Source organism: Aythya ferina (assembly GCF_964211825.1).
Source record: "Aythya ferina genome assembly, chromosome: 4".
Taxonomy (NCBI): Eukaryota; Metazoa; Chordata; class Aves; order Anseriformes; family Anatidae; genus Aythya; species Aythya ferina.
In genome coordinates this window covers 59,375,448-59,402,145 of record NC_140300.1, presented here as the reverse complement: position 1 = coordinate 59,402,145, position 26,698 = coordinate 59,375,448, and the positions used below count along the sequence as shown (strand labels likewise).

The 26,698-nt window shown below is 42.9% G+C and overlaps 1 protein-coding gene across 4 annotated transcripts; it reads left to right on the top strand.

Moving 5' to 3' along the window:
- The first annotated feature begins 262 nt into the window (after positions 1-262).
- On the top strand, positions 263-26,184 carry PDGFRL (platelet derived growth factor receptor like). Of its 4 annotated transcripts, XR_014692486.1 has the most exons (8): positions 600-777; positions 6,796-7,090; positions 14,387-14,538; positions 15,993-16,286; positions 16,604-16,743; positions 21,830-22,048; positions 22,863-23,010; positions 24,671-26,184. XR_014692486.1 is itself a non-coding variant. In XM_084517482.1 (6 exons), exons 2-6 carry the CDS (start codon positions 6,942-6,944, stop codon positions 22,016-22,018), a joined length of 924 nt encoding a protein of 307 aa, XP_084373608.1. In that variant the 5' UTR covers positions 263-548; positions 6,796-6,941; the 3' UTR covers positions 22,019-26,184. The 4 variants fall into 4 exon arrangements, 2 of the variants coding, with proteins under 2 accessions (XP_084373608.1, XP_084373607.1); XR_014692487.1 differs by having other exon boundaries at positions 21,830-23,010; positions 24,671-25,053; XM_084517482.1 differs by lacking the exon at positions 600-777 and adding an exon at positions 263-548 and having other exon boundaries at positions 21,830-26,184.
- The last annotated feature ends 514 nt before the right edge of the window (positions 26,185-26,698 follow it).

Below are 26,698 nucleotides of genomic sequence, written 5' to 3'. Positions count from 1 at the left end.
TAGAAGTGTGCGTTTCATACTTGCTTCTAAGCACTCAAGAAGTCATCAAACCACAGCCTAACACCCTCTGATTTGGGCGTTTTGACTTAGGGTGCCAAACCAGAGCTGATGTTAGGTTTGACTTCCAGAGGGAGCGAGTAGTCCTTGGCATTCACCTTGCTCAACTTCCTGAAGCACCCTGCAGTGACCCCGCATGTAGAAGCCTCTACAGGCTGATAGTGCACAGCCACATCTGCCAAACGGTCACTGATGAGCTAATCAAGATAATTAGCTTCCATAGGTGCCTCTGCAGAGCAGATCATTACGTGCAACAGCACTGAAAGCAGAGCCCTGCTTGGCCGCCCTCGACCAGAGGAGGCAGCTGGGGAAGCGGAGCTTTTTGGGGGCCCCCTCTGCCACCCTCTCCAGCCCTATGGGGAGCGGTGGAGAAGACAGAGCTGCGAAGTGCGCCACGTGAGCTGGGCACAAGGCAGACTCCTTCCTCGGGGGGGAGCCGAAGCAGGTGCCAGGCAGGCAGCAGAGCCCAGCGGACCGCCCGACGGGGTCAGGTCAGCGCTGCGCCCTCTCCCCGTGAGTCTCCCCGTGAGGGGCCGGCCCGGGGCAGCGGCCCGGGGCTCCCCGCAGCCGCCGGCTCCTCCCCGCGGGGCCCCCGCTGCCGGGCCGCCTCCATCGCCGCGCCCGCCCCGCCTCAGCCCAGCGCCCCGACCGCTCTCGCCATGCGGCTCTGGGTGCTCCTCAGCCTGCTGCTGCTGCTGCTGCAGGACGCGCTGCCGCACGGTGAGCCGCCGCCACCCCCCTCGTCCCCCTCGCACCTTGCCTCGGGCTCCCCCGGCTGCTGCCCCTGCACCCTGCCCCGCCGGGCGCCCCCCGCCCGCCGCCATGAGGGACCCCGCGGCGGGCCGGCGGCCATTTCGGGGAGCCCCCACAGCGAGCCGCGGGGCCGAAATGGGGCTGCTTCGTCCAGGGCGGAGATTTGGGGTGCGTGAAGGGGGGGTGTCGTCGGAAACACCAGCTGCCTCTCTGCTGCCTTGCTGTTTCAGCCAGCTCTCAGGTCCCTGCGCCTGTCCCGAGGAGGCTTAGTGCTGCGCGTGGCGCTCAATTTAAAAAATAATTATAATCAATGTCAGTTGTGAGGGAAAGAGTGACACTTCAGCCCCCGAGGCATGCCCCTGGACGTGGTTGCCACAAACCCGTCTCCCACCCCAGGCCCCTTTGAGGCATCCTTTGCCGTGGAGCAGGCGTCGTGTCCCCGCATGGTGCTGGTGGAAGATTCTGGGTGCAAGCGGGTTGGTTCCTGCGTGGCAGGCATCAGTCCTCCTTTCTTTCTTTCTTTTTTTTTTTTTTTTGGAAGGACCGAACTTTGTTCTTGACTCAGTTTTATGTTGCGATGAACTCCTGGCAGGGGAAGGAGTTAGTTTTTGACTGGGGAAGAAAGCTCCTAACCAACTTCTCTGTTACTCATACTTGTGGGCTCTAGCCAGTGGTTTGTGCTTCTACTCTGAAAACATCAGTCATTGTGTGATCTGCTGGTGGAGAGGGCAGCTGAAGTAAAGATTGAAGCATTGTCCCCTCCTGCCGCCGTTTCCCATGGAAAAGATTTGGGAGTGAGGTCTGTCAGCATGGGGAGGCTGTGTGACAGTGAGGGTTTGTGGAGAAACCTGAGCCAGGCTCTGAGATGGATGGTGCAAGGAAAAGAGGCAGCTGCCACAAGTGGCCCAGGACATAAGGGGAAAAAATATAGTAAAAACATAAAAATTCTTCACCCTGAGAGCTGTTAAGCCCTGGAAGTAGTTACCCAGGGAGGTTGTAGAGTCTCCAGGCTGAGAGATTGTCAAAGTGCCCTGAGCAACTGGACTAGGGTAGGAAGGAGCTTCCAGATGTCCTTCCCAGCCTAATTTTTCTTATGACCGTGTGCGAAGGGATTGCAATCTGGGCAAGGAGCTGCCGTACCAGTGTGGTGTAGAAGATTTCTGCTTAAAGATGGGGTGTGTGGGTGTGTAGTACCACATCAAGAAAAATGTTCTCTATTTAAGAAACAGACAATAAAAATGCAGAACGAGAAATGAGTTGCAACTGAGGCAAAAGGTTTTCCAGGCTAACTTGCTTCTTAGTTCATCTACTTCATACTGAGGTTTGGGTGGGTGCTTTACACTGGTTCATCCAGGGGCTCATCTATGTGAGAAATAACCTGTCATATTTAATGATAGCTATTAATTTAAAGCCATAGGCATAATCTGATCGCTAAATAGCCTTCCTAACATAGCTTGTGTCAGTTTATGACCAGTGAAATATGTCTCTCCAGACTGCCCACATGAATGTTGGTATGCCACTCCACGTTGTCTGTGCGAGTGCTGGTTTGCATGGTAACATTGCACTTGAAGTACCACAAATAGAGGTGTGTCCAACCTGTTTTGTTCCATTAGCTGCAATCACAAAGACTCTACCCTCTCATCCTAATCCTAGGGCTTCAGGGTGATTCTCTATGGTAATGTACTGCTTGATTTATTATTTTCTCCAAGAAGTCACCCACGTTAATGTGAGTTGAAAGGTCTCCAGTGCTGCCAAGATGTAGCAGGGACCTGCCATGTGGAATGGGTACATCAGGTGGGTGGTGCACACCGCTCTGTCCTTGTGGAAGACCTTGCTCGCTCTCTGCTTCTGAAGTTCTTAGTGGGCACTTGAAGGGACTCAGGGGCACTCTCCAGTTGTAGACCATGCAGCTGTGGAACCAGTGGAGCATGCACATGGATATAGGTGGTGTCTCAGGTCAACACTGGATGCATTTTACATTCTGTGACTAATAATCATTTGGGGATTTTTGTGTAACATCTATGAGAACAAGGGGGAGAGAAACAATAAAAGGTGCTGTGAAGCAGGAGGAAAAGTGCTGCGTAGCATATTTTTTGATGTATTGATGTGCTGTCTCCTGCTTGGACACAAAGGGTTAGCTGGGGAGCCTGAATGTACCATTGCAGAGGAAATGAGTGCAGTGTGTCCTGGAACTGATATTTGGAGCAGATCAGAGGTAGACGTGATGTGTGTTCTCAATCAGTATTTTTCAACTAAGCCTTTTCTTTTTAATTATAAGTGCTGTCCCTTGATTTAAACAGTGGGGGCTCTGTGGATAAACCCAGTGAGAGGGTAGAGTACCCCAAACGTGGCATATTCACGTACCAGAGTAGATGGGCTGGTGGGGTTTGTTCCCTTCCCTGGGAAGGTCTTGCAGTTTGGGTAAGAGAGAGGAGGAATCAGTGCAATGAGTTTGCAGATGTTTGCAGATGGATTTGGTAGCGTGTCCTCTTCATCTGAGGTGACAGACCGTGCCATTTAGTTACTGGGCACACAGACATTTCATCCAGCAATGACAGCGTGGGATTATGAGGTGCAGAAAGTGGTGGCTTCAGGCTTGCATGGAAACTCATATCTCGGGCAGGTTCAGGAGCAAGGCAGAGCAAGGTTTTCTGTGTAGGAAGGTACAATCTCCTGTGGTGGCTTTTCCTGAAATGCCCTGCTGTCATCTGCAGGAAAATACAAGGTGAGAAAGACAGAGCCCCACTGTGCAGTGGGCAGTAGGAGGAAAGTGTTTAGGCTCGCTGGGAGCTAGAGAAACATGTGGAACAGAGGGAGCCTGTGTGGAAAGGAAAAACTGCATCTGGAGGAAATTAAAACCAGGCTTCTGGCACTTGAAATTGAAGTGCTTTCATAGGCAAATCTTTAACAGTTTCCTAGCGGCAGAGTCTCGGGTGTGGGAGCGCACACGGTTTGGGGTGATGCGTTTCCTTGGGGTGATGCTGTAAGAGCGGCGTGTCCTCAAGCTAATGCAAGGCTTGGGGTTGGCAGAACATAATGGTGTAGTGGCAAAGAGGGGTCTGAACAAATGGTCTGATTTTAAATAGGGTTAAAAAAAAAAAAAGTGTGATAGAACCAAAGCTTGTGTGCTTACAGAGACAAAGCTGGGAAGTACAAGTGGGAACTGGAATGGGTGGCTTGAAAGGGGAATGCTCGTCTGGCCAGTCAGTGGGACCTTCTAACAGCAGGACTCATTTTATACAGAAGCAGTGGAACAGGTTGCCCCAGAGGAGCAGCGGCAGTATGTTCTGAAGAAAGCTGTAGTCTCAAATCTGGTGCCTGCTGAGCTCTGTCAGTAAAACAGCAGCTCTGTGCAGAAAAAACAAGCCGGTGACTGACCACCCAGTGTACAACTGAGCTGCTGAGGAAAATCAGAGAGGCAAGGAGGGTTGGAAAGAAAAGCATCAGAGTTGCTTGGCCTTGTGCGGGCTGGATGGCACACAGCGGGGTGTGATGCCAAGTGTAATTGTGGAGATGCCACAGACAGTGACTTCTTAGAGCAGCTCCCCAGAGAATCCCAAGCAAAGTGGCAGTTCTTGATGTGATCCTGAGCAGTGCTCACAGCTGGATTCAGACGTTGCTTTAGAAGAGCCAGACTGTAGTTTTAGTATTCTTGCAGGAATAATAAAAGCCAAAGAAACCACTGATGTGTTTAAGTTGGAAAGGGGGAATTAAATAAAATGGGGAGGCTTATTAACTCACATATGAGTTAAATACAAAAACTAGAATAAGGCAGACAAAAAAAGTTTGAGAAACAACTTGCAAAAGGGATTAGAAGCCATCCATATTTTTATTTTTTTTTTTCTTGTAGTGTGCTGGGTTGGGACAGGAAGAGATGGCTATAAACCCTAACACTGGTAGGAACAGGCAGTAAGAAAGAACATCTACAGAAACTAGAACGCTAAATCAAAAATCAGATTATTTTTATGTGTCCATGTTCACACACCTCTATGGAGGTGCTAAGGCTTCACTGGAAAATAGTGATGTTGTGACCCCATCAGGGACTTTGGTACGTGCCATATCCTACAGGGCACTGTAATAGACAAAATCTTTATGGAGAGAATCGTTAGAAGACATCTTTCATTGCTATGATAAAGAACTAGCTTAGGAGCACATTGACAAAGCACGTGCTTTTCAGCAGATTTATAAACCTGCATCAGAAAAAAAAGCACCTAACAGTAAAGATTTGCAGAAGGATCTCCAAATTTTAAAAGACTGGGTGGTGAAAATAAGACCTGAAATTTGGTGTTGGTAGCAAACACACAGCAAAAATGACCAACTTTGCACACACATTGATGGGTTGCAACTCAGGAATTATTGCTTAGAAGTTGCTTCTTTGGAAATTGATCTTGAAATTCTGTTTGATGATCCCAGAGAAAGTCAGCTCCTGATACCTTCAACCTGCCCCTGCAATGTATGTGACATGTCACTTACTAGGGTCCTGTGCTCAGAGTAGTTAGAAAATGGGTACAGAATAAAATTGGAAGAAAGGGGCCTCTTGGAATCACCCAGTCCAAGCCCCAGGGTGAGCAGGGCCACCTCAGGCTGGCTGTAGGTCCATGCCCAGTGGGGTTTTGAAGGTCTCCATAGCTGGAGGGAGGCTCCTCAACCACTCTGGGCAACCTTGAGCCTGTGGCTGACCACCCTCGCAGCAAATGGTGTGTTCTTGTTTCAGATCAGATTTCCCAGTTCTTCTTCTTCGTGGTGAGCTTGTTGCTTGGTTTGTACAGTAAGGTACCAGAGCACTTGTACGTGGAAAACCTGCACTCAGTGCAAGTTAGCTGTCAGGCACGCTTTGTGGATGTTGTGCAGTTTTAAGCTCATCTCACAAAAGATCCATGCTTTCCACTGTCAGTTAAAGCGTGAATGTCTACGTTATTAATTAATTTATTTATTTCAAAGGCTGCTATCAACCTACAGGGGTGCTAAACTATGGAAATGCTGATGACTTACCTTGCTCTTTGCTGTGTGACTGCACGTGGGGAATGCCTGGCGTGGCTAGGCAATGTCGAGCAGAGGTGGAGTGCTGCTGTTGTGCTGTTTTGGCGTGCCTTGCATAGGGGTGAGGCACTGAGCGGTGCAAGTCGAAGAAAGGGTCATCAAAAAGATCTTGAGGAGTTTGCAGAGGAATTTTGAAGCTCAAAAGCATTTTACACCTTTCCACCCAAGAAGTCAGCACAGTGAGCTTGATCCCATATGCATTTGAATCTGGGGGTTAGATTTGTTTTTGTTTGTTTGTTTGTTTGTTTTTTCTAAAAAGGATAATTTTGTGCTAGTCAGTTTGAGATACTTTTCCATTTCATTTGCTTAGTTTTTAAAGGCTGCTGAGCATCCCTATTGCCTCTAGCAGGTAATGAAATCTCCTACCATTTGCCTCTAAATGAGATTTCAGTTTCCACAATAAGTGGCCATAATAGAGAAGTGATGAATTGAATGCTGCCTTCAGGTGACTTTCCAGTTTTTCTTCACGTTTCTCTTACAGTAACCCGGTCTATTAAAAGGTTGTGCAGAACTGATAAATGTGTATAAAGAGATAAATATGTATAAAGACGGGGGACTTGTGTAGCATTGCATACTAAAAGGCAGTGATAGGAGGTAGCAATGACAAAAGTAACAGGAGAGAAAAATGCTGTCTTTCTTTCCCGTACCATCTGAGAAGTTCACATGCCTTACATATTTGTCTGTTTATGTGACCTGTAAGTATAGATTTTCCACATGTTATTGAAAGCTTTCTCTTTTTTTCTTTTTTTTTTTTTTTCTTTCCAGGAAAATGAGTCATGTCAGAGACTTCAAAAACTTATGGAAATTAACTCTTAATCATATTTGTGAATCTTTTATAGGAAGATCAAAATATTCTCTGTGATAATAAAGGAGAATTGTTTTGCAAGAAGACTGTATAACCTGTTTCTAATCAATAATGTTGTCTTCTTTTCCTTATTTTACCAGTTATTGGACAGTCTGCAAAAAATAAACATCCGAAAGAACCAGGGGAAAACAAAATCAGGCCTGTCAATAAAAAAGTAAAACCCAAAGGCCCCAAAACGAAGGAGAGAGAATCTGCTGACTCCTCTTCCAAGTCGCAGTCCATACTGATGCAGGTGATGGATAAAGGTCGCTTCCAGAAACTAGCTGCCACTTTGAGCCTGTCCGCGGGACAAAGCATAGAACTGCGTTGCAAGGGGAGCAACGTTACTTGGAGCTATCCTTCGTACCTAGACACCTTCAAAGACTCCAGACTCAGGTAAGCTATTTTTCATTTTTTGGGGGAAAAAGATGTGCTACTTATGCCTGTAACAAAGGAGAAGCATCTTCCAGTCACGCCCAGTTCCTGCCCTGTGATGTGCACTGTGCAACAGTCTCGTAGCACGTGAACTGGATTTCCTTCAGATCAATCTAAAACAGAAGTTGTGGTCCAGGGGGACACCAGTGTGCTCCAGCCACTACCAAAGAACCACACTAGAGCTGATCTGAAGTAAAGCTATCAAAATATGTGAGAGGGGATGTCAGGTACTCACTACCAGCTCTGGTGTTCCACAGATACCTGCTGCTCTTGGGCTGTGCTGGCTGCTAGCGTAGGTATCACTAGAGACACACACATTAATTTCCTGAAGAGGCTCAAACCCACATCTCTCAATTGAAAAAAAAATAAATAAAAATACATCAACCAGTGCTCTAAGGAGTGAGTGAGGGTAGACTTTACCTCTTCTGTCAAAGTTACCCTTGCACGCAGAGGGAATTGCGAGGTTAGTGGTGAGATGGAGTTTAACGCTGAGGATAGTCGCCTTGGGTTTAGGAAGGCTTTTTCTTTCATCTAGTGACAGCTTAATGGAAACCACATAAATAGTTGCGAGAGCAGGAAGAGGAGCTAAGGACTTCCTCCCTCTCTGCCCCAGCAGGTGAGTGTACTGTTGTTCTAAACAGCACTAAGACCCGTACTTTTGTTGGCCTTCTCAGTTCTTGAGCATAGCACATGATAGGGAAGTGTAGATTGAATGTACTAATTTCATTCTGTATTTGAAAGAGAAAGGGCGTAAAAAGGAGTTCAAGGGTGTCTTCCACTAACACTTCTTTGCCAAAAGAAGAGCCCGTTTGTTTTCACTGTTTTATGGAGATTTATGTTTAAGTGTTTATGAAAGACAAGTAGTCAGGAGACTGAGGAGCACTGTGAACAAGTCCCTAAACAATAGCCAGAAGGAGTATTTCTTGCATTATTAGGTAAGAGGAGCACAGAAGTATGAGCAAAGGTATCAAGCCCTACTGTCCTTTTTTTCCTAAATTAGGTAAAAGTTTGTGGGATCTTAAATAACCAAGGTTGTCTGAATCCCTGTGATCCATTTCCCTTCCTTACAGGCATGAAGCCGCCTTAAAATCACAGTCGGTTACCTTTTCAGATATACTCTTCTTTCTACTTCCCTTTTCAAAGAATAGGGTTGAAAATTGACAGCTGTACCCCGTGGTCTGTACCGTACCCTTATGAAATTCATGAGCTGATTCTTTTCTTGTGTGTATATTTACTTGTCCCCTTACAGCTTAGGAGTTCAAGAATAAATTGGCTGCATAAACTTCTTTATAGCTTGTATAAGACTTCTGGTGTAAGAAGTTACAGCAACAAGCCTATTTATGCTGAGGGCTTATCTCAGCAGTATCTCTCAAAAGATCTTGTGGCTGGTTTGAACAATTACTGTTTTTTCTTTTGCAATAAATGGTATTTTATTCAGAGTTATGCCACTAGGTGGCATATGTCAGCCGCAGTATGGGCCTGGCCTACTAGCACGCCAAAGCAGAATGTGCAAAATCATACCAAAAGGGAGAGGGTGTGTGGTCGTGGGTCTCACTTCTAAGTGTAGCTCACCCTTTGCGCATCTGCAAATAGGCTGCTTTCGTGGTTTGGACTGCGTGCATGGCCCTGTAGATAACGTGTACACGTTATCTGAGTATTAACATCTGGCACTGAAGAAGGCAAGGCAAGTATTCTCAGTTTTCAGAGAGGGATCTGAATGCTGCTTCATTATTTGTTTGACTGTGCTTCTCTTGTACTGTTTTAGTGATGCAAAAGGGGTAAAATACAAGAATTTGTGTGGTTTGGGAAAAAAAGATATGCGTTTCCTAGTTCTGTAATCTGCCATTTCGCAGTTTGAAGTAGTTTGGGATTCTGTTGCCTCAGCAGTTTACCTCTGTGTTCTCATTCAAGCCCACAGTATTTGTAATTTTGTAACAGTAAAACAAAAGTTAATAATGTCACCCAAAATAAATGCTATAAAACATTTGGGATGGATGGCTATATCTTGCCTAAGTATTTTATTTTAGGACTATGTTAGGGTTCTATCTAAGGGTCTATATTGAAATATGAAGATCTTTGCTTTAGAAAAAATATTGAGAAGTAGATTACTGAAGCAGTAAGACTGATTTAGACTGAATTAACTATTTTAATTGTAAGCAGAAGACCCTATAACTAACTAGAGAAATTGAAGACACAGATTAATAGCACATTTCAGAGTCACAGAATGGTAAAAATCTATGGAGACATTGGCAACCAAATCTTGTGCATCACGTTTTTATCACATCTTTGTTAATTATCTCAAGATCTTTGCTGTAGTGCTAACGGATGCACGCAAAACAGTCTTTGTAGAATGTGCCCTTTATGAAAAGCAAAATTTGTATTCCTTCATTTTAGAGAGCTTTGATTGAATGTAACTGAAAGTATCTTGAAGACCTCATCTAGTTAGCTTTCAAGAAGAGCTTAGATCTTCTTGGCATGCAGAAGTTCATGCAGTAAGCATCAACTATAAAAAGCAATTCTCTTAATTTTACAAATATTTTACACAGATTGTTTTAAAACAAATTGCTAAATGTAGGGCAGAGGGGAGAAAATGAGGAAAAATGATTAACAAGTAACTTACAGCAAGCATGGTGTAACCCTGTAAATAGATTTATGTTCAATATATGTTTTTGTGCTTAAAGATGCAGTGTAAGAGGTGAGATATCCATTGCCAGTTAGTGAGGCGTGGAGAGGAGCCCAGCCCAATGAACTGTACCTTGGACTTCCATGCTGTCCTTGCAAAAGCACTGGGACAACTGGAGGTGGCAGCAGCAGGGGCAAAGTGGCTGGGGTCTGTGGAGGTACTGGAAAGTGAAAAGGAACAGGGGAGGAGAAGGAGAAGGTTGCTGGGACCGGAGGACAGGAGAGGCAGTGGTGACAAGGTCTGTGCAATTGCTGGGGACTGACGACTGCCTTCTGTTTGCTCGATGGCACGTCCCTAAAGCAACGGATGCTCAGGCATCCAGTTCTTGCTTGTCTTTAAGTAACAAAAGGTACATAAAATTCAATTGATCTGGTGGGAGTACTCATGAATTTTAGGAAAATCATAAAGCCAAGAAGCATCTTGCATCTCCTGGGAGCTACTGACATCCTCAAACTCCAGCTGCTACTGGAAGGAAGCTTTGAGGACCCCTACCATCTATCAGAATTGCAACTGTGTGGGGCAAAAGAGACTTTTAGAGTTCAGGGTTGTGATGGGTCAATTAATTGGAGGGTTTGGTAGCAGCAGAGCTCTGGGGCAGAAGCTGGTGTTGAAGGTGCTGACCAAGGTCTGCTTCCTGTAGAGAAGAAGGAGATCTGGGACAGAGAGTGTGTTTTGGTTTGCAGCTACTGAAGTGTATGCATTTCCTAGGGGTGGTTACAAAAAGAGGTAGTGATAAAAGCCAGATGTTTTGCCTCCTTGCCATGCTTATCATGTTTTTATCTCACCCATATGGAAAGGAGAAGACAGCAGCCTGGAGGACAATATGAGTTTTCTTAGAAGGAAGAGGTTATATTTACAAAAGCCAGTTTTGTAATACTGATGGCTGCGGTTTCTTTGGTTTTAGAGGTATACTTTATGGCTTTGTAGATGAAGTATTTTTGCTTGGCAGTACCAGAGAGTCTGTGTTTTATAGGTCTGTAGCTGTTAACATATGCTAAAATTATCACATGGGGCTTGTGAGGGGAAGATGCTGAGTGAAAGGAGGACAACTCTGGCAGTCTCTTATCTTCAGCTGGAGGATGAATCCTCTCTTTCCACTGCTGTAACTGGAGGAAATACCAGCGCACACTGGAATGACAGACTTTGCTTTAGAGACCATAGCAGGCAATACAGCTCGGGGAAGAGAGCTAAAATTGCGTAGACTTTGCTGTTAAGTTAGGGGCACCCATCAGCTCACTTCAGGACTAGCTTATTATCTGCAGTGCTCTCTTACCCTATGCAGCATAAATACACTCTCCAGATAACTCTTTGTCGGAAATCGTGAGTGCTGGTGGAGTAACGTAGCCAAACTCCTGGCGTTAACAGTCAAAGATAGCACGGGCACCCCTGGAATGGCAGGGCTGGAATGCTGCTTCATAAAACGGTATGTAACCAGTTAATGACTGCAGGCTCACCCAGAAACCGGCCCTACAGTGTGTGAGAAGGATCAAAAACTGAGAGGGATGAAGGAAAAAGAAGGGCAAGTACCTTTTCGCTTTCTTCTGCTCCAGAGCAAAAAGGTGCTCTGGACAAAGGCTAACTTCACGTGGTCTGTGCTCTGCCTGACTTGGAGCAGGGGTCTCCCACGTCAAACCTAGCTGTATCTCTGAGATGAAAGTCTGTGATAAATAAACTTGGATGAAATGGAACTGCTCCAGTTGGGTCAGAGTTGGAGAAGCACCGTGTGCGTGTTTGTATGTGGACAAGGAGCACTTTCCTAAGCCTTGAGGAAACCATGAATGTTTTACAGGACAAATCTAGGCTGCTTTAAATTGACACAGGCTCCTGCTGGCTTAGAGGGTTGTTGTCTGTGCTTACGTCTAGCTGCATGTCTTTTATTTCACTGTGCTCTGAAGTTTGAAAGCTAGGAGGCTTTTTTCTTGTGCTAAACGCGAAGGATGTTATGGCCCTCTCCTAGCGAGCCTGTGTTTGAGATAAGCTTTTCTGTGTCAGTATGAGTGCAAGCTGCTTGAGAGGAGGTTGCTAGATACTCTTAAGTGAGGCCATGTACACTATATTTTTATCATCCTTTATCTCTTTCTAGCTTCTAAACTTGGCATAGCTTTTCTGAGAAAGGTCTTTTGAACTTAAAATAACTAAAGCTTAATAAGGTGAATGTATGGAATAGGATTTTCAAGTAGTTTTTTTTCTTCTTTAAACAGCCTTGAAATGTTTCTATATACAAAATTTTTACTTTGTGATATGTAAAGCACAGTGGAGTTTTGGCTTTTGAGATGGATTTTTCATCATCTAAAATACTAATGAAATGAAAGCCCTCCTGGAAATATAGGTCAGTTGCTTAATTTGCCATTTATAATTCATTTTCTGTAGTCTGTTTTGTCTGCTTAACGTGGTCACATCACAAGTCTCAACATTTCCACTCCTTCTGTTGCCAGATTTCGCTGCTGCATGTTTGTGGATGACTACATCACGAGGCTATTGCCATTGATTACTGGGTAGCTGATTCTCAGTTAAGCAAAACATGCTGCACAATAATTAATTTTGACCTTTTTTTTTTTTTTGTCTGTTGGGATTTTTGAGCTATAATTCAGTGTCTGCATCAATGGCTGGAGGCTAAATGTTTTAGCATAGTGTTTTCTCTACAGTGTTGACAATTAGCACTGGTTACTTGCAAAACATTTTATGCCAACGTAGTTCTGTAGCCTGTGAAGTGGAGCTGTGGAATTAAATAAAAATAGAGACTAGGACGTGCTTTGGATTTCTCTTTTCTTCCTGTGTGTGATACAAAAAAGGGTTTCTTGTCCACTTAGGAATTTGTCAAAGCCTACCCAGAACCTGAAGATGATTTATAATGTAAGGCAGTGTATACATTAAAAATGAAAATGCTGCTTTTCCATAATCACATGATTCCAAAAACGGGAATCAGACAAGGTCATACAGGACAAGTGAATTAGCAAGCAGGAAACACGATTTGCCTGTTTCCTTAGGCGGCCCTCAAAACTGCTCTGTGGTGCATGAGTGTGCTGACAGAGCCTGAAGGCTTCAGTGGAAAAGATAATTCTCAGCCCTGTTTGGGTTGTTTATTTGGCATGGTTTTAATTCCTGAGCTCCTGGCCTTGGCTGGAGGCTGAACATTGGGTTACGTGAGCCTTTGCTCATGCTTGCGGGTTGTAAGTGCAGTTTCCTAGCAGAACACCCAGGGAGCTGGAAATCTCAGGGCACGTGTGTGGCTGAAAGCAGCAGCCTCTCTGGTTAAATAAATGAACGTGAGCAGCCAGCGGGAGGCTGCCTGCAATCGGGGCATAAGTGAAGCAGAGCATCTAGCACAGGCAGCAGTGTCACGCACGTCTGCAGCAATGCTGCAGTGGCACAGTAACAAGAAGTTTTAGAGAGGAATGTCTTCAAAGTGTGCTAATCCCCCAGATAAAGGATTCGGGAAGTCTTGCATCTGCCTTACAGGATAACCTCTGTGTAAATGAAATGGGGGGGTGGTAAGTAGAGAGAGAACCCACAGCTCAGTAAGAGCACAGGAGCTGTGGGGAATTGATGCAAGCTGTGTATTTGTCCAGACCCGGTTTGAAACACTGAAAAGGAGTTTGCTACCCAATGTCTAAAACTGAAAAAGTCTCTCCTGGCTTGATTACACCAGAAATGACCGTAGAATTCAGTGTCTTGCAAAGGAAAGCAGGAAACCTTCGTGTTTTAAATATGCTACCATGTAAAGGCAAGTGGTAATGAAATAACATTTTTAAGGGTGAGAGCAGCAGTGAAATGCATCAGTACTGCCACGTGACTGTCCTGACAGGGTTCTCGGACACCTGGTACTGTTGGACCAGTGCTTTTGCAGTCCCTCAGAAGGTAACATAGCAGGTGCTGCCAACTCTACTACCACCTGTCTGCAAGAAAGAGCCAGGAAAACAAACCTAAAAATAAAAAAGAACAAGATGAGATTGTGCCTACTGAATTTTGGAGTTAAGACCCTTAGAAACAGCCAGTATCTGTAGGTACAAACTAATTTACAAATTTCAATCCACCAAGAGATGTATTTGGGAAAACAGCAAGTGAAGTCCCAGGAATAATCACACAGGCGGGATTTCATGCAGCCACCTCATGGGACTGCCAGTATGGTTACTAGGCATGAGGTACCTTGCTGCATACTACTGAAGCAACGCTGCAGTTGAAGTAATTGGTATCAGGAGTGGAATGTGATGCATGGGGGTTGGCTTGGAGCATGAAAATACGGGATATATATAGACGAACTGAGACAACGTACAGACAAACGTTGTTTATGGCAATCACAGCCCATTGTCAAAACAGAGGCTCTGGAACAAGTTCAGGAACAACTCAGACAAGATAAAAGCTTACAAATGCCCATGCATGCAGTCGAAATCAATAAAACTGCTTGTGTGCAGGCCTTTGCTGGAGCAAAAGGGGAAGTTGCAACACAGCTCTGAAGGAGAGACGGGGCTGTTGCAGAGCAGGAGAAAAATAATCAAAAGTAGAAGTGATCTGACAAAAATGGACAAGGAAACACAGCGGTGCTTGTCTGTGCCTTTTGTTTTTCTTCTCCGCAGTTTAAAGCAGCTTGACAGGTACGGTCAGCTGATCCTCACAAACTCCACTGCAGCAGACACAGGTGAATATAGCTGCTGGCTGCAGCAATGCAATGGTAACAAATGCAAGAAGGATGAGACTAAAACGGGTTCAACGTACATCTTTTTCACAGGTAATTAATTTGGGGATTATTAATATATTCATATAATATGTGGAAATAAAGATCGCTAGTAAGACAATAAGTCTGCTTCAGATTTTTACTGTCAAGATGTTTTTTTTCCACAATTTTGGTCTATTTTTAGAAGATGTTAAGGAAGAAATTGCTGGTGAAGTTTGCAGACAATTACTCGCTTTGTGTAGTTTGAGTCCACTTTTCCTATGAATTATGCTACGGTCATACATACACGTAAAATAATGCACAGTGCAATGAAATCAAATACCTTTGATAATATTGACACATGCTGAGGATCTTCTACAAGTTGAATCCAAAGACTGTTTAATTTTTGAAAATGTGTCTTGATAAAGAAAATAGTTGTGTGTAGAAGACTTCTTTTGTCATGACATTCAGGTCATTCTCTCCCACCCCCAACATATTTCCAGTTACCTGCATCAAATTCAAAACATTGGCCTCCTTGATCTTGGCAAGGCCACAGTTTCTCCCAAGTGTTTATGTAGCATGCTGAGAGGCAAAACGCTCTACATGCGTGTATTGTCCTGCAGAGCTTGAGGCTGACTGTAGCCTTAACATGGCGTAGTAAATATCTGTGTGCAGGTTACTGCTACTTGGTGCAACAGAGTTGAAAACAAATGGTTAATTTGTTCTGCCAATGGAAAACTTTCTGAGTGGTAAAATAACCTTTGCTGTGTGATTAGAGCTAAAGCATTCTTGGCTAGCGAATATTCCAGGACAAATGCTAAGATAGGATTGTTTGTAATAGGTTTTGGAGCTAAATAAGACCATGAGACTGTACAGAAGCCATTTATCAGAAGTGTCTCATGTTCCAAGGATACATTCCTTCAGAAAGGCTGGAATAAACTTTTCAGTCAAGTTATTAGGTTAAATGCTCATGCTAGAAAGAGGACTTTCAGCTTTATAAGGAGGACACCAAATATGCAAATACTCTTTAACTGCCAGTGTGAAAGCACTAAATATTTCAGCTACGTTGCAGAGCAGGAAATCAAACACTTTACCTAAAATCATATGTATAAAAAGGCTGTAGCTCCAAAAAATACCTCTTTGTAGTACTGCTTATCTTACCAGTGGTGGTGTTTCTTTTAATGTTTGTTACCCTTTAAAAGTGGGTGAGTGAACAGCATTAGATACAGATGAGTATTTAGATATGCACTGAAAAGGAATTCTAAAGATTTTCCTAATCTAAAGAAATCTGACTACAAGACTGCAAAAAAGGCTGTTTTGAATTTCTTTTTAATATAACGTTTTTAATGCAAGCTGTGTAAATACATAGTCTCAGATTAGAAAAGTGTTTTTTGTGTGTATGTATTTGAAGCAAAATGCTTTGGGTTCATTTTTAATGTTGCCTGTAGCGATTTCCTCATGTATTTTCTCTTTTTGCTGTTAAACCAAGATTTAAACGTTATTCTAACTATTTAAACTCTTTTGCTTAGATAAAGAGGAACTTTTTGTACCTACTCCCAGTTATTTTGAGATTGTCTACCTGAACCCAGATAAACCTGCAGTCATCCCATGCCGTGTTACTACTCCTTCAGCAAAAGTCACTCTACACAGGGAATTTCCAGCAGAAGAAATTGAAACTGATGGAACTAATATTATTTATGATGTTAAGAAGGGTTTTGTCTACCAGCACCCTACTTCTGATCACAAAGGTATCGTCTACTGCAAAGCAGAGTCACAGGGAGCACCTCAGATTTCCATCAAGTATCACCTACTCTATGTGGAAGGTAAGCTGGTGTTTCCTATATACTTACAATGACTCTTCATTCTTCTGCTGACACGGTTTAGAAAACAAGTTTTAAAAAATGAATTTGTAAGTTAAGTAATCACTGAATTTTGAAATCTTCATCAAAACTGTATCTGATAAAGCTTTGTACGTATAAATTCCAGCAATTTCCCAGTATAGGGTGGAAAGCTGCAGCTGTACATCACTTCCCTGTTGTATTAAGCAAGCTGATTCACAGCTTGTGTCTTGAATATGTTTTATTGGTATGTTTCACTTCAGAAACCAATTTCCAGTTTCTCAATACTGTCTTTCTATAAGTCCCCAAGGGCCCACCCTCAACCATGATCGTGGCGTCATCCAATAGAGCAGAAGTCAGAGATGGCATTCATGTAATCTGCACTGTTCTTGGGGAGCCAGATGTAGACGTGAACTTCAGCTGGCAGTACCCAGGGCAAGAGGTAAGAGGTGTCTGCCTTGGCTGATTTTTTTTTTTTTTTTTTTTCTTCATAAAGTCAATATTTTGAATGCCAGTTGCTGTCTAGATTTGGAATGAAGATTCTTTCCTATTGTGGTGACTGCCTCTTGCTAGCTCAGGCATGCTGGCAGGAGGAGGCAGCACATCCCTTTTGAACTTCAGCCCATCTTTCCCTGGGAGCCTAAAAGCAGCACAGAACTGAAGCTTGAGAGCTCTTACCCATGTTAGCAAAAATCAAGCTGAGCAAAGCTCACCCCTCCCTCAGGTTTCCATTCCAAAGACACTTGGCCTCTGGCAGCATTTACAAAGAAAAGCCTGGTCAAAGCCCAGCCAGCGTCAGGAAGCTGTTCTAGGGCAGTTCACAAAGCCTTTCTGATGCCTCTGCTTTTGATATCCTATCCATTTCCGTGGCTTGGGCACATGAATCATCAAAACCCAGAATCTTTAAACTGAATTGCTGCTCAGATCCAGAAGCACAGACAGCTGCTTCTGCCCAGAGTCACCTCTACTGCTGTTTATCCTAAGCAGGCTAGGAGCAAGAGAGGGACTGCTGGAAGATGCAAACCTTCCCCAGAGGAAAGGGGTCCTGTAGGACCTGAGGGATTGTATTCCACTTGCCTGCCTTCCCAGTGCTGTGATGTCAAAGGATGATGCAGAACTCACTAATGAGGCCTCAGCATCAGCACTGGTGTCCCTGAGCCAGCATGAAATTAAGTTGTCTGACGGTAGAGTTCATTGTTTAAGTGAGTGACCAGGGTTCAATGCTTACTGGGCTTGAGGAAAAATTCAAAGCTGAAGCCCTAGAAATTTGCTGTAGCCAGTAAGGTAGAGACTGTAACACCCTCTCTGCCATCTAAGGAGTGCGCCTTTTCAGGGGAAAATACTTGATGAGAGAGCAAATGAGCACCAAAGGGATTTAAAAGGTTCGTGATGGTTCTGGGCATGTGGAACCAGATTTCTGGTTCTTGCTTAGGTGGCAGGTTTTTTATGTTTGGTTGTTTGTTTGTTATCCATGGGGATTCTTTTTTTTTTTTTTTCTTTTTTCTGGTAAATATTGTAAAATTTCATGCTGAGACTCTCAATCTGAGGGTTCGTGAGTAACTACCAGCTTACCCTCCCTGTCCTTTTCTTTAAATGAGGGCAGCCACAGCTTGCGTTTGGTCAGATGCTTGGAACTGAGCGTGGATTAGGTGATCTGGGGAGTGAGCACTAGGTGGAGCGTGGGAAGAGTTTGGCAGAAGAATTCATGTTTCCAGAGTCTATTTGAAGTTAGGAAGGAAAGGGGCAGGTGTCTAAATGGCTAGAGAAGCTTGCAGCTGTTGGTGGAGTAAGAAGTAATATGGAAGGGAAAAGTGAAGTGTCTTCAGCTCCGGGGAACTGATGAACGCTAGGGGTTTGTTTGTTTGTTTGTTGTTTTTTTTAGTTAAACACTCCAGTGTCTTCCTCTAAGCTTAGCCCTTAGCATTACATTGAGATATAGGAATAAGTTGCAGTGTCTCTGTCCTTCAAAAGGGAAGATTTATCTCTGGCAATCTTCGTAGCAATTCACTCTCTTGGGCAGGGAAGAGAAGAAATACCCCCGTTGACCACATTAGCTTTGTTGACTGATTGATACATATTTTTGTCGTTGTTAACTTCCCCTACCATCTGTATGTTGGACTGTAGTAACTGCCTGTACAAACCCCAGTTTTACATCTTCTGTAATCCACAGTACTCACTAAATACAAGCAATTGAAGGAACTCAATTCTGGACTCAGGCTGGCCTTCCAAAACCCCGTGTCTTGTTAGTGTCTGCCCCTTGCTGCTTTTGCACTTTCAGAGTAGAATGGGTGGCCAGGCGTGGCTGCTGGCTGTTGTTGGCCCAGTGGTCCCACAGAACCTGATGCGGAGCTGGCACATGCACTGCAGTTTTGTCTTTCTAGCCCTGATTGAACATAAACAGCTAAGCATGCAAATTACCTCCCTTATTTGCTGTAGAAACTGCGCCTGCAGTCCAGGGCAAACGCTATCAGCAGAAGACTACACCCTCTGACTGTACCCACCTGCTGAGAGAGACAGACTTTGGCCTGTGGCTTGCATCCGCTCTACAGCCTCGAGAGGGCTCATGTGCTAATCCACAGGCAAAAACAGTCTCAGCTCCAGCTGTGCCTGGGGAAAGGGAGGGAAGAGTCTTGTTTGGGTTTCAGCCCCAGCAAACTAAATGCCAGAGTAGCAGCAGTATATGCGTCTTGCAGACTTCGTCACTTCCACTCCCCTCTAATTTTAAACTTTAGTTAAGAAGCGAGTCCCTACAGTAACTCATCGGGTGGGGGTGGAGGGAGCAGAAAGGGAAACATCAATGATGCTGCTCTGATGCACTTCCTTTAGTGCAAGAAAAATGAGCTACAAAGTTTTAAGACCTACTGGGTCCTTCTGTTCCCTGCTGCTGCTTTCAGTGCAGGGATGTCAGTGCTATCTTTTTTTTCCCTGCCACCCCACTCAGCACCTGGACAGCCACCTACCACTTCGTCTGCTGAGGCTTTTAGCTAGTGCATCCTATTGGCAGGACCCTCACCTCATCGCTGTAGATACTACCTCGCCCTCCCGCTTTCTTCCCCCTCAGATACTTTTTCCCTTGCCACTCCCTGACAATTGCATTTGCTCATTCACCTGCTGCGAATGCATACTGATCCACTCCTTAATATGCTTCCCTGAAACTATCTTCAAAGCAGAAGGCAATTAGTTTGAGGAAAAACTGGGATAGTGGAAGCCCAGCCAGGCAAATAGTATCTGCCTTACGTGGCATTTACCTTCACTTTTAATACAGTCAGGGAAGCTCCACTTGCTGTACCTAAAACCTAACAGAGTAATGCTTGAATTTAAGTGTGCAGTACTACTTGAAGGCAGTACTTGATTTTTCAAGCTGGGAACAGGAGGCTTGTGCTCTGCTAAGCAGAGCTTTGCTTGATTCCTTCTAAAGAGTTAAGAATGTCTAGAAGAGCTTACCATTTTATTCTATTTATTTATTTAAAGTCATTGCCAGCTGTAAAAATGTGCCACTGACTAGGCACAGCCTGCCTGCGCTAACCCATCCCTAAGCTTCAACAAGACTGGCACCTTTTCCTGTACTGGTCATTTTGCAAGTTCAGGATTGTAGCTTTGGCTCTAGATAAGTGTTTAACCTGCTCTTTCTCTGTTATTAATTAGCTTAAGCCTTAGAGCATTCATGTTGATAAATGGTTTATCTGTTTGTTTCATTAAGAGGAGATGGTTTCCAAGCAGAAACCTCTTTTTCTTGTTGCTTTTATCCACAGTATTACTGTGATACAAGCCAATGAAACTTTCATAAGTGACTTGGATGCAGGACTTGATAGTATGCTGAGTGAGTTTGTGGTGACACTAAATTGGGAGGAGCATTTCACTCCCTTGAGAATAGGGAGTGAAATTGCCTTGCGGAGAGATCCCAACAAATTAGAGAGCTGAGCAATCACCAACAGGTTGAAGGTTAACAAGAGCAAGTGGTGGATTCCACACCTGGGAAAGGGCACCCCTGGATATAGATATGGGTGGGAGATGAGAGGCTGGAGAGCAGCTCTGTGGAAGGGGATCTGGAGATTTTGTTCACCAGCGAGTTGAACGCGAGCCAGGAGGGGCAACCGCACCCTGGGGTGCATCAGGCCCAGCACTGCCAGCCGGGCAAGGGAAGGGATTGTCCTGCTCTGCTCTGCCGTGGGCAGCCTCGCCTTGAGTATGGTATGCACCACAATATAAGGACATAAAGCTATGAGAGTGTCTAAAAGAGGGCTATGAAGATATTGTATTGTCTAGGGAGCAAGATGTATGAGGAGCAGCTGAGGCCCCTTGGGTTGTTCAGCCCAGAGCAGAGCAGGCTGAGGGGAAGCCTCATGGCGGCCTGCAGCTCCCTCAGGAGGGGAGCGGAGGGGCAGGCGCTGAGCTCTGCTCTCTGGGGACAGCGACAGGACCCGAGGGAACTGCATGGAGCTGGGACAGGGGAGGGTCAGGATGGGTGTGAGGGAAGGGTTCTGCACCCAGAGGGTGCTCGGGCACTGGGACAGGCTCCCCAGGGCCATGGTCATGGCACCGAGCCTGCTGGAGTTCATGAAGCATTTGGACAATGCTCTCAGACATGTGGTCTGACTTTTAGGTGGTCCTGTGTGGGGTCAGGAGTTGGACTCAATGGTCGTTGGGGGTCCCTTCCAACTCAGGCTATTCTAGGATGAAGCCAGCTGACTAGCATGATGGGGGTTGAAAGGAAAGAGACGGCTTTAGTGTCTCCTTGGATTGGTTGCTCTTACCTTGTCCTTTGCAAGTGTATGAGGTATGAAAGAGTGTGGTAAGATAAACAGTCTATAAAGATTCACTTACAGAAGATGCAAAAATCCTGTTCTAAATAGAAGAAAAAAAATTTTTAAAGTATCTTTTTAAGTATTTTTGTTTATATTTTTGGCTTTGAAGTTAGTTGTATACAAATATTTCGGTGAGCAGAGCTCAAGGACTAATTTAGCAGCACCTCTGAGTTCCTGTTTGCTTGCCGGTTATCTCATGCAGCGTTTCTGAACCTCGAGGAGGAGGCATTAGTTTACAAAACAGCATTTAAAGCTACTTACTCATTGTGCTAAAAGAGAATTAGGTGAATCTTGGTCAGCTAACTCATGCCACCGCTGCCTTCCCTTCCAGGATGTGCCAAGTGGCTGAAAATAAGCCCACACAGCCATCTCAAACCGCTCCCCTTCCCCAGCCTGCCTCCCCTCTCTGAGTGAGTACACGAACAACCTAACAAGTGGACCCCAGCATCTACTGAGCTCAGCCATACACTTAAGGCAGAGCTTTGGCAACCCATAACCTACTGAGCCACCAGTCTAAAGCTGTCTCTTCCACTTTAAGTGCAAGTTCTCTGCATTGTGTTGTCTTTATTTGGTGTAACTCACTGGTGTGTCAATACTTAACACAGGAGTCTTCACTATGACTTTCAGAGGTAGACTTGTACTGACTGCTTGCTTCAGAATTTGATAGAGTCACTAAATACACTTTTTTTTTTTTTCTTTTTTTTTTTTTTTTCTTTTAAACAGTCTGAGAGGCCTGTGATTATCCAAAACTTCTGGAGGCTAATAAACAGAGGAACTGGACATACCACTAGAATCTCTAAGAGCGTTCTTGTTATTGAAGATTTTGAAGCCAGAGATGCTGGAAACTACATTTGTATAGCTCAGAACCTACAAGGAGAAACAACTGTGGCCACTGAAGTGGAACTGAACTGATAGGAAAGGCTTCTGGACCTGTAATGAACTGTATGTTATTTTATATTTTACCCAGTTAGTTTTTTATTAATGTTTAAACGAAAGCTTTCTCTATCACTTTATTTTCATATGTCCATACATTCCATTTTCACTGGCTTGACAGGCCAAACATCTGGCAGTAGTCAACTGTGAGTTAAAAATACTATGAAATATTAAACTTTAAGCCTGAAGATGCACAGGGCTTATAATGTTTAGGAATAGGTGCTCTTGAGCTTTGCATATGGTCTTTTTCTCAAACTTTTACAAGATTAACCTGCCATATGGCTTGTGCCTTTTTCCTCCATGAAAACCAAGAGGATATAAAAACTCCACCAGTGCAGGCATCTCTTTTTTTTCTGGTGCTGTGCAATTTCTAAAGTTTAGAATACTGTACATGTTTTAAAAAAAAAAAATCATATAGAACTAGCCAATAACAATGTTTATTTTGTAAGAATAATTAAAATAATTAACAGTATAAAACAGTAAACATGTGTACATGTGTGTGTTCATTTTCTATATGTATAAGGATACAAACTACAATATTCTTAGTCCTGGGGAAGACTAGTAATAAATATTTAAGTACTAGAGGGTGTCTCCAGAGACTTGTAAGTGGTTGGATTCATTAGATGTTTTTTGCTCATGTTGTTGCATTCTTACAACTTACTGTGTAGTTTGTTTACAGTTCATTCCTCAATAGATGTAATAATGTAGAATTGTTTTTGTTTGCTAAAAGTAAAATTTGCATTTATTTATATGGTATCATTTACAGAAGAAAAAAATAACATGATTAGAATAATGTTCGATTATACAGCAGATCTCTTCTCAGGTTAAGTTTAATTTGACTGCATTAATTTACTTCGGAGGAAAGGAAAGATGTGTGATTTACACAGAACAGCATCAGGATAAATAATCAACTGCTTCTCTCACCATGAACTTAGTTCCCACTGCAAGGAAAGAGCCTTTCCAGAGAAAAGGTAAGACCTTGATCCCAATGTTGTTGGATGCTTCAGCAAAGGTTATTTTTCTGCTAGGGCTTGACCAAAGAAATCCATGTAAGCTAGAACTTCTGATACAAAACTAATCAATTAGTTTAGGTACAATTGTGTGGCCAAAAAGAAAATAAAAATCCTATTGCAGGCCATTTTATTTACAAGGCATGTGAAAAACAGTTTATTCTGAGCATATGAGGAACCAAACCAGGGACCTTGCCCCTGCTTACACACTTAAATATGTCTCAGGCTGCATTTGACTAGAATTCCTAAAGCTTTCATTTGGTGCTGGCTTGAAATAATCCCTTAGCTCCAGATAATTGAGACCTTTGAGCAAATGTATATAGTACTGTTTGGAGTGGTGATAGCTGGTAAGTACAACTAGTGTAAAGAAGGGCAGCTTATCTGTGATGTCATTAATCTGATTATTACCGTAACTAATTACAGCATTGATCAGGCTTGCTGAAAGTTGTTTCTTCATAGCGCAGGAACCTAAACCAACGTAACTGATATGATAAATGTCAGTGAAAGACTGGAATGGCTATGCAAGTCTCAGGAAATAGGCTTCACAGAGAACATGCCCTAGATGCCTAGGATATAGTTGGCCTCTGGAAATAAGGTAGCTACAAAAAAAGTCCATGTAGCAAGCAGTAGGACCAATTTAGACTGTGTAAGAAGTAGTTCTTTGATAACTGTCTTTCTTAGTGCCTTTAAAAGAGATCAAGAACATGCATTTTTACCACAAATGATTAAATAGGTATTATATAATTTTAGAGTAATACCCAAATGAGGACTTTGTACCCCCCTCTCTTTTTCTTCCCTAGGCAAGCCTTTAATCTGACCAAAGTAACTTTTATAATCCCTGAGCTTCTGGATGAGGCTGTGTAATGTTTTCATTCCTTTTTAACACTTTCTTTTATCAGAAAAGTAAAATGCTTTGAACTACAGGATCTGTGCCAGCACCTTAAACTTCAAACTGCTTTTGAGCCTTCAGATGGACAATTCATTTCCTTTAAAATATTTAGTGAGTGGGAGATATTGAACAAGTCTGAACAGGTGACACTACTATGTCGCTTCATGTGGTAGCATCATTTTCTTGGTGACAGTTTGGCAGGAAAGAAAATGATGAAGTAAAGCCATTGCTGCATTACTGCATGAGTAGTGTCGGTGTAGGTTTAATAGTTACACATACTGACCACATACAGGTCTCAGACCTGATAACTACAGAAGCAGGACCTTTAAGGAAGAACTTGGTGGGTTTTCTTCTTTGCTGCAAACATTAAAATAATCCTTATCATCAGAAACTATGAGAAAATGTCTTTATTTTACCATGTATTTTACCATAGCTCATATTTCCCCCAAAGCCTCATGGGCAGGCCTGATTCTTTCTACCTTGATGCAAATGCACATTTCCACATGAATGAATAGTGACACAAGGCAAAAAAGTGATGCCTGGGAAATGAAATCTTAAGTGATCTGTCAACGTCATATGCCTAAACCTGCCACTATTGCTATTTCCCCACCCTAGTCATTGCTGGCTAAAGCAAAGCAGCAGCAGTATACTGCTGGTATTTTTCTTAATCTTAAGGGTTCAATTATTATTTCAACTTTCTGATGACTTTTTTTTTTTTTTTTTAAATTCCAGCACAACCTTAAGTTATTTCCTTGTTGTCAGGCAACTGCAGTTTTGAAGAGCAGTGGTTACTTGCTGTCTAGAAGGAATTTCCTGCATGAATCGCCTGATACCACGTTACATGCAAGTATCCATGGTGTATGTCATGAGAAACCAGTCTTCAATTTGCATAAGGAAATGATTCAACTCAAATTTTACTGCAAGTATGGTGTAACTCAAAAAACACACACCTTTAGAGAGAAAAGTATTGCAGAGGCATGAAACATGGTATGGATAGCTTGATGACAACAGACTATTTGGTACAGTTACAAGTGTCATTGTGACTTCCTATGAAACTTATCATTAGAGATAGCTAAGGTGGAGTAGACAAAGAAAAACACTCGTATAATTGCTCAGATAGTGCTAGACCTTTAGAATACATTAAGTAAGCAGGTTTCTAGCTTTTTATGAAAGAAAATTTGTGCTAAAGAAATCAGAAATATGTAAAAGTTACTGGACCCAAATAAAGCCTTTGCTAAGATACAGTATTAAAATTGAAGCTTGAAATGTTAATACTCAGTTAAATGGAGGTAAATATTGAAATGAACAGAATATTTAGTTTTCTGACCAACAAACAGTAAGCAGGTACTTACATGGTCTGATTTTGATATACAAGAGTTAACCATTTCTTAACAGCATTAAAAGTTCTACCTGCAAGCTGTATCATTAACTTACCCCTATAGTCGACCTCCACAGTTTTGTATCACTTACTGTGCCATACTTACTGCTCTGTACTGGTAGGCTGGAAAAGCTTTTCCCCTTCTCCATTACATGAAGGGGCAGACTGTATCTCCAAGCATCTGAATGTATGCTTCTTGAATGTTTTACCTGAGGCTCTGACATCCCAGCTAAGGTAAAGTTCTTAATGCTAGACATCTGTTTTTGTGACTTGACTTGTTAGATTGCTAAACTGTGTGGCTTTTCTTACAGCATCCTGAATAAATCCTGAATAAAGCAAGTATTTTTGTAAGAGGAATGCTTTAGGATGCCTTTACCAGGTATATACACATTGGCTCCGTAAATTAAGCCAAACATACTCAAGTACATGTATTTTATTATTGCATAATTCTGTGATGTTATCTACATTCTCTCTTTTTTTTTTTTTTTTTTTTTTTTTTTTTTTGAAACAGCCACCTCAAACTGAATAACTAATAATCATAAGCAAGCTCTGTATAATTTCTGTTTACATCAGCGTGGCAGAGCATAGTTAAAATTTTCTAAGGGTTAGGTGAACATTAATAACTTGTGCAGGGAAGCTTCATTATTGCTGTTCCGCTGTACTGAACAGGTGCTAAGAAATGTTAAGTATTTAAAAGAATGTTCCTTCTTAGATTAAAGATCATTTGACTAATAAAAGCAGGAAAAAAAAGCCTTCAATCAGTACAAAAATTTATTTTTTAAGCATTAGACTCAAATACATATAATCAAATTTCTTTGACCATAACAAATAAGAATGTTCCAAGCTATACTTTAAGCCAAATTTTAGCCCACAGAGGATTTTCATACTTAAACTGTTTTCTAGGGGTTTCAAATTTAAGTGCTGACACCACTAACAGTGGCATGTACAGTGCTTTAAAGAGGGTTAAGAGAGCATAATGTTTCATAAAAATGACACCCTTAATTTGTACATCATGTAAAATTAAGTAATAGCCACAAGTTTATTACATGTTTACTTAATGTGTGAGCACTGTTAACAGTCTTGTTTTTGTGTTTGTCATTACTAGCCAAGATTTTTCAAGTCTTGGGTAACATGGTTTGAAGTGGTTCTCCAGTTCAGTTCCCTAAACTCTTCCTATCCCCTTGATTCCTGTTGTAAAAGCTACTAGAAAACACAGGGAAACTCAGATGCGATTTACCATAACAGTTAACTGTAGAGCTTGTTAATAGCATTAGCTAAAACAAGTATTACAATGGTTCTGGAAGTGGCACTGTAAAACCCAGGCTACTGTAAGCACAGAGAGTTTTGTAACACTAATTTGAAGTGGAACCTGTGTTTAGTAG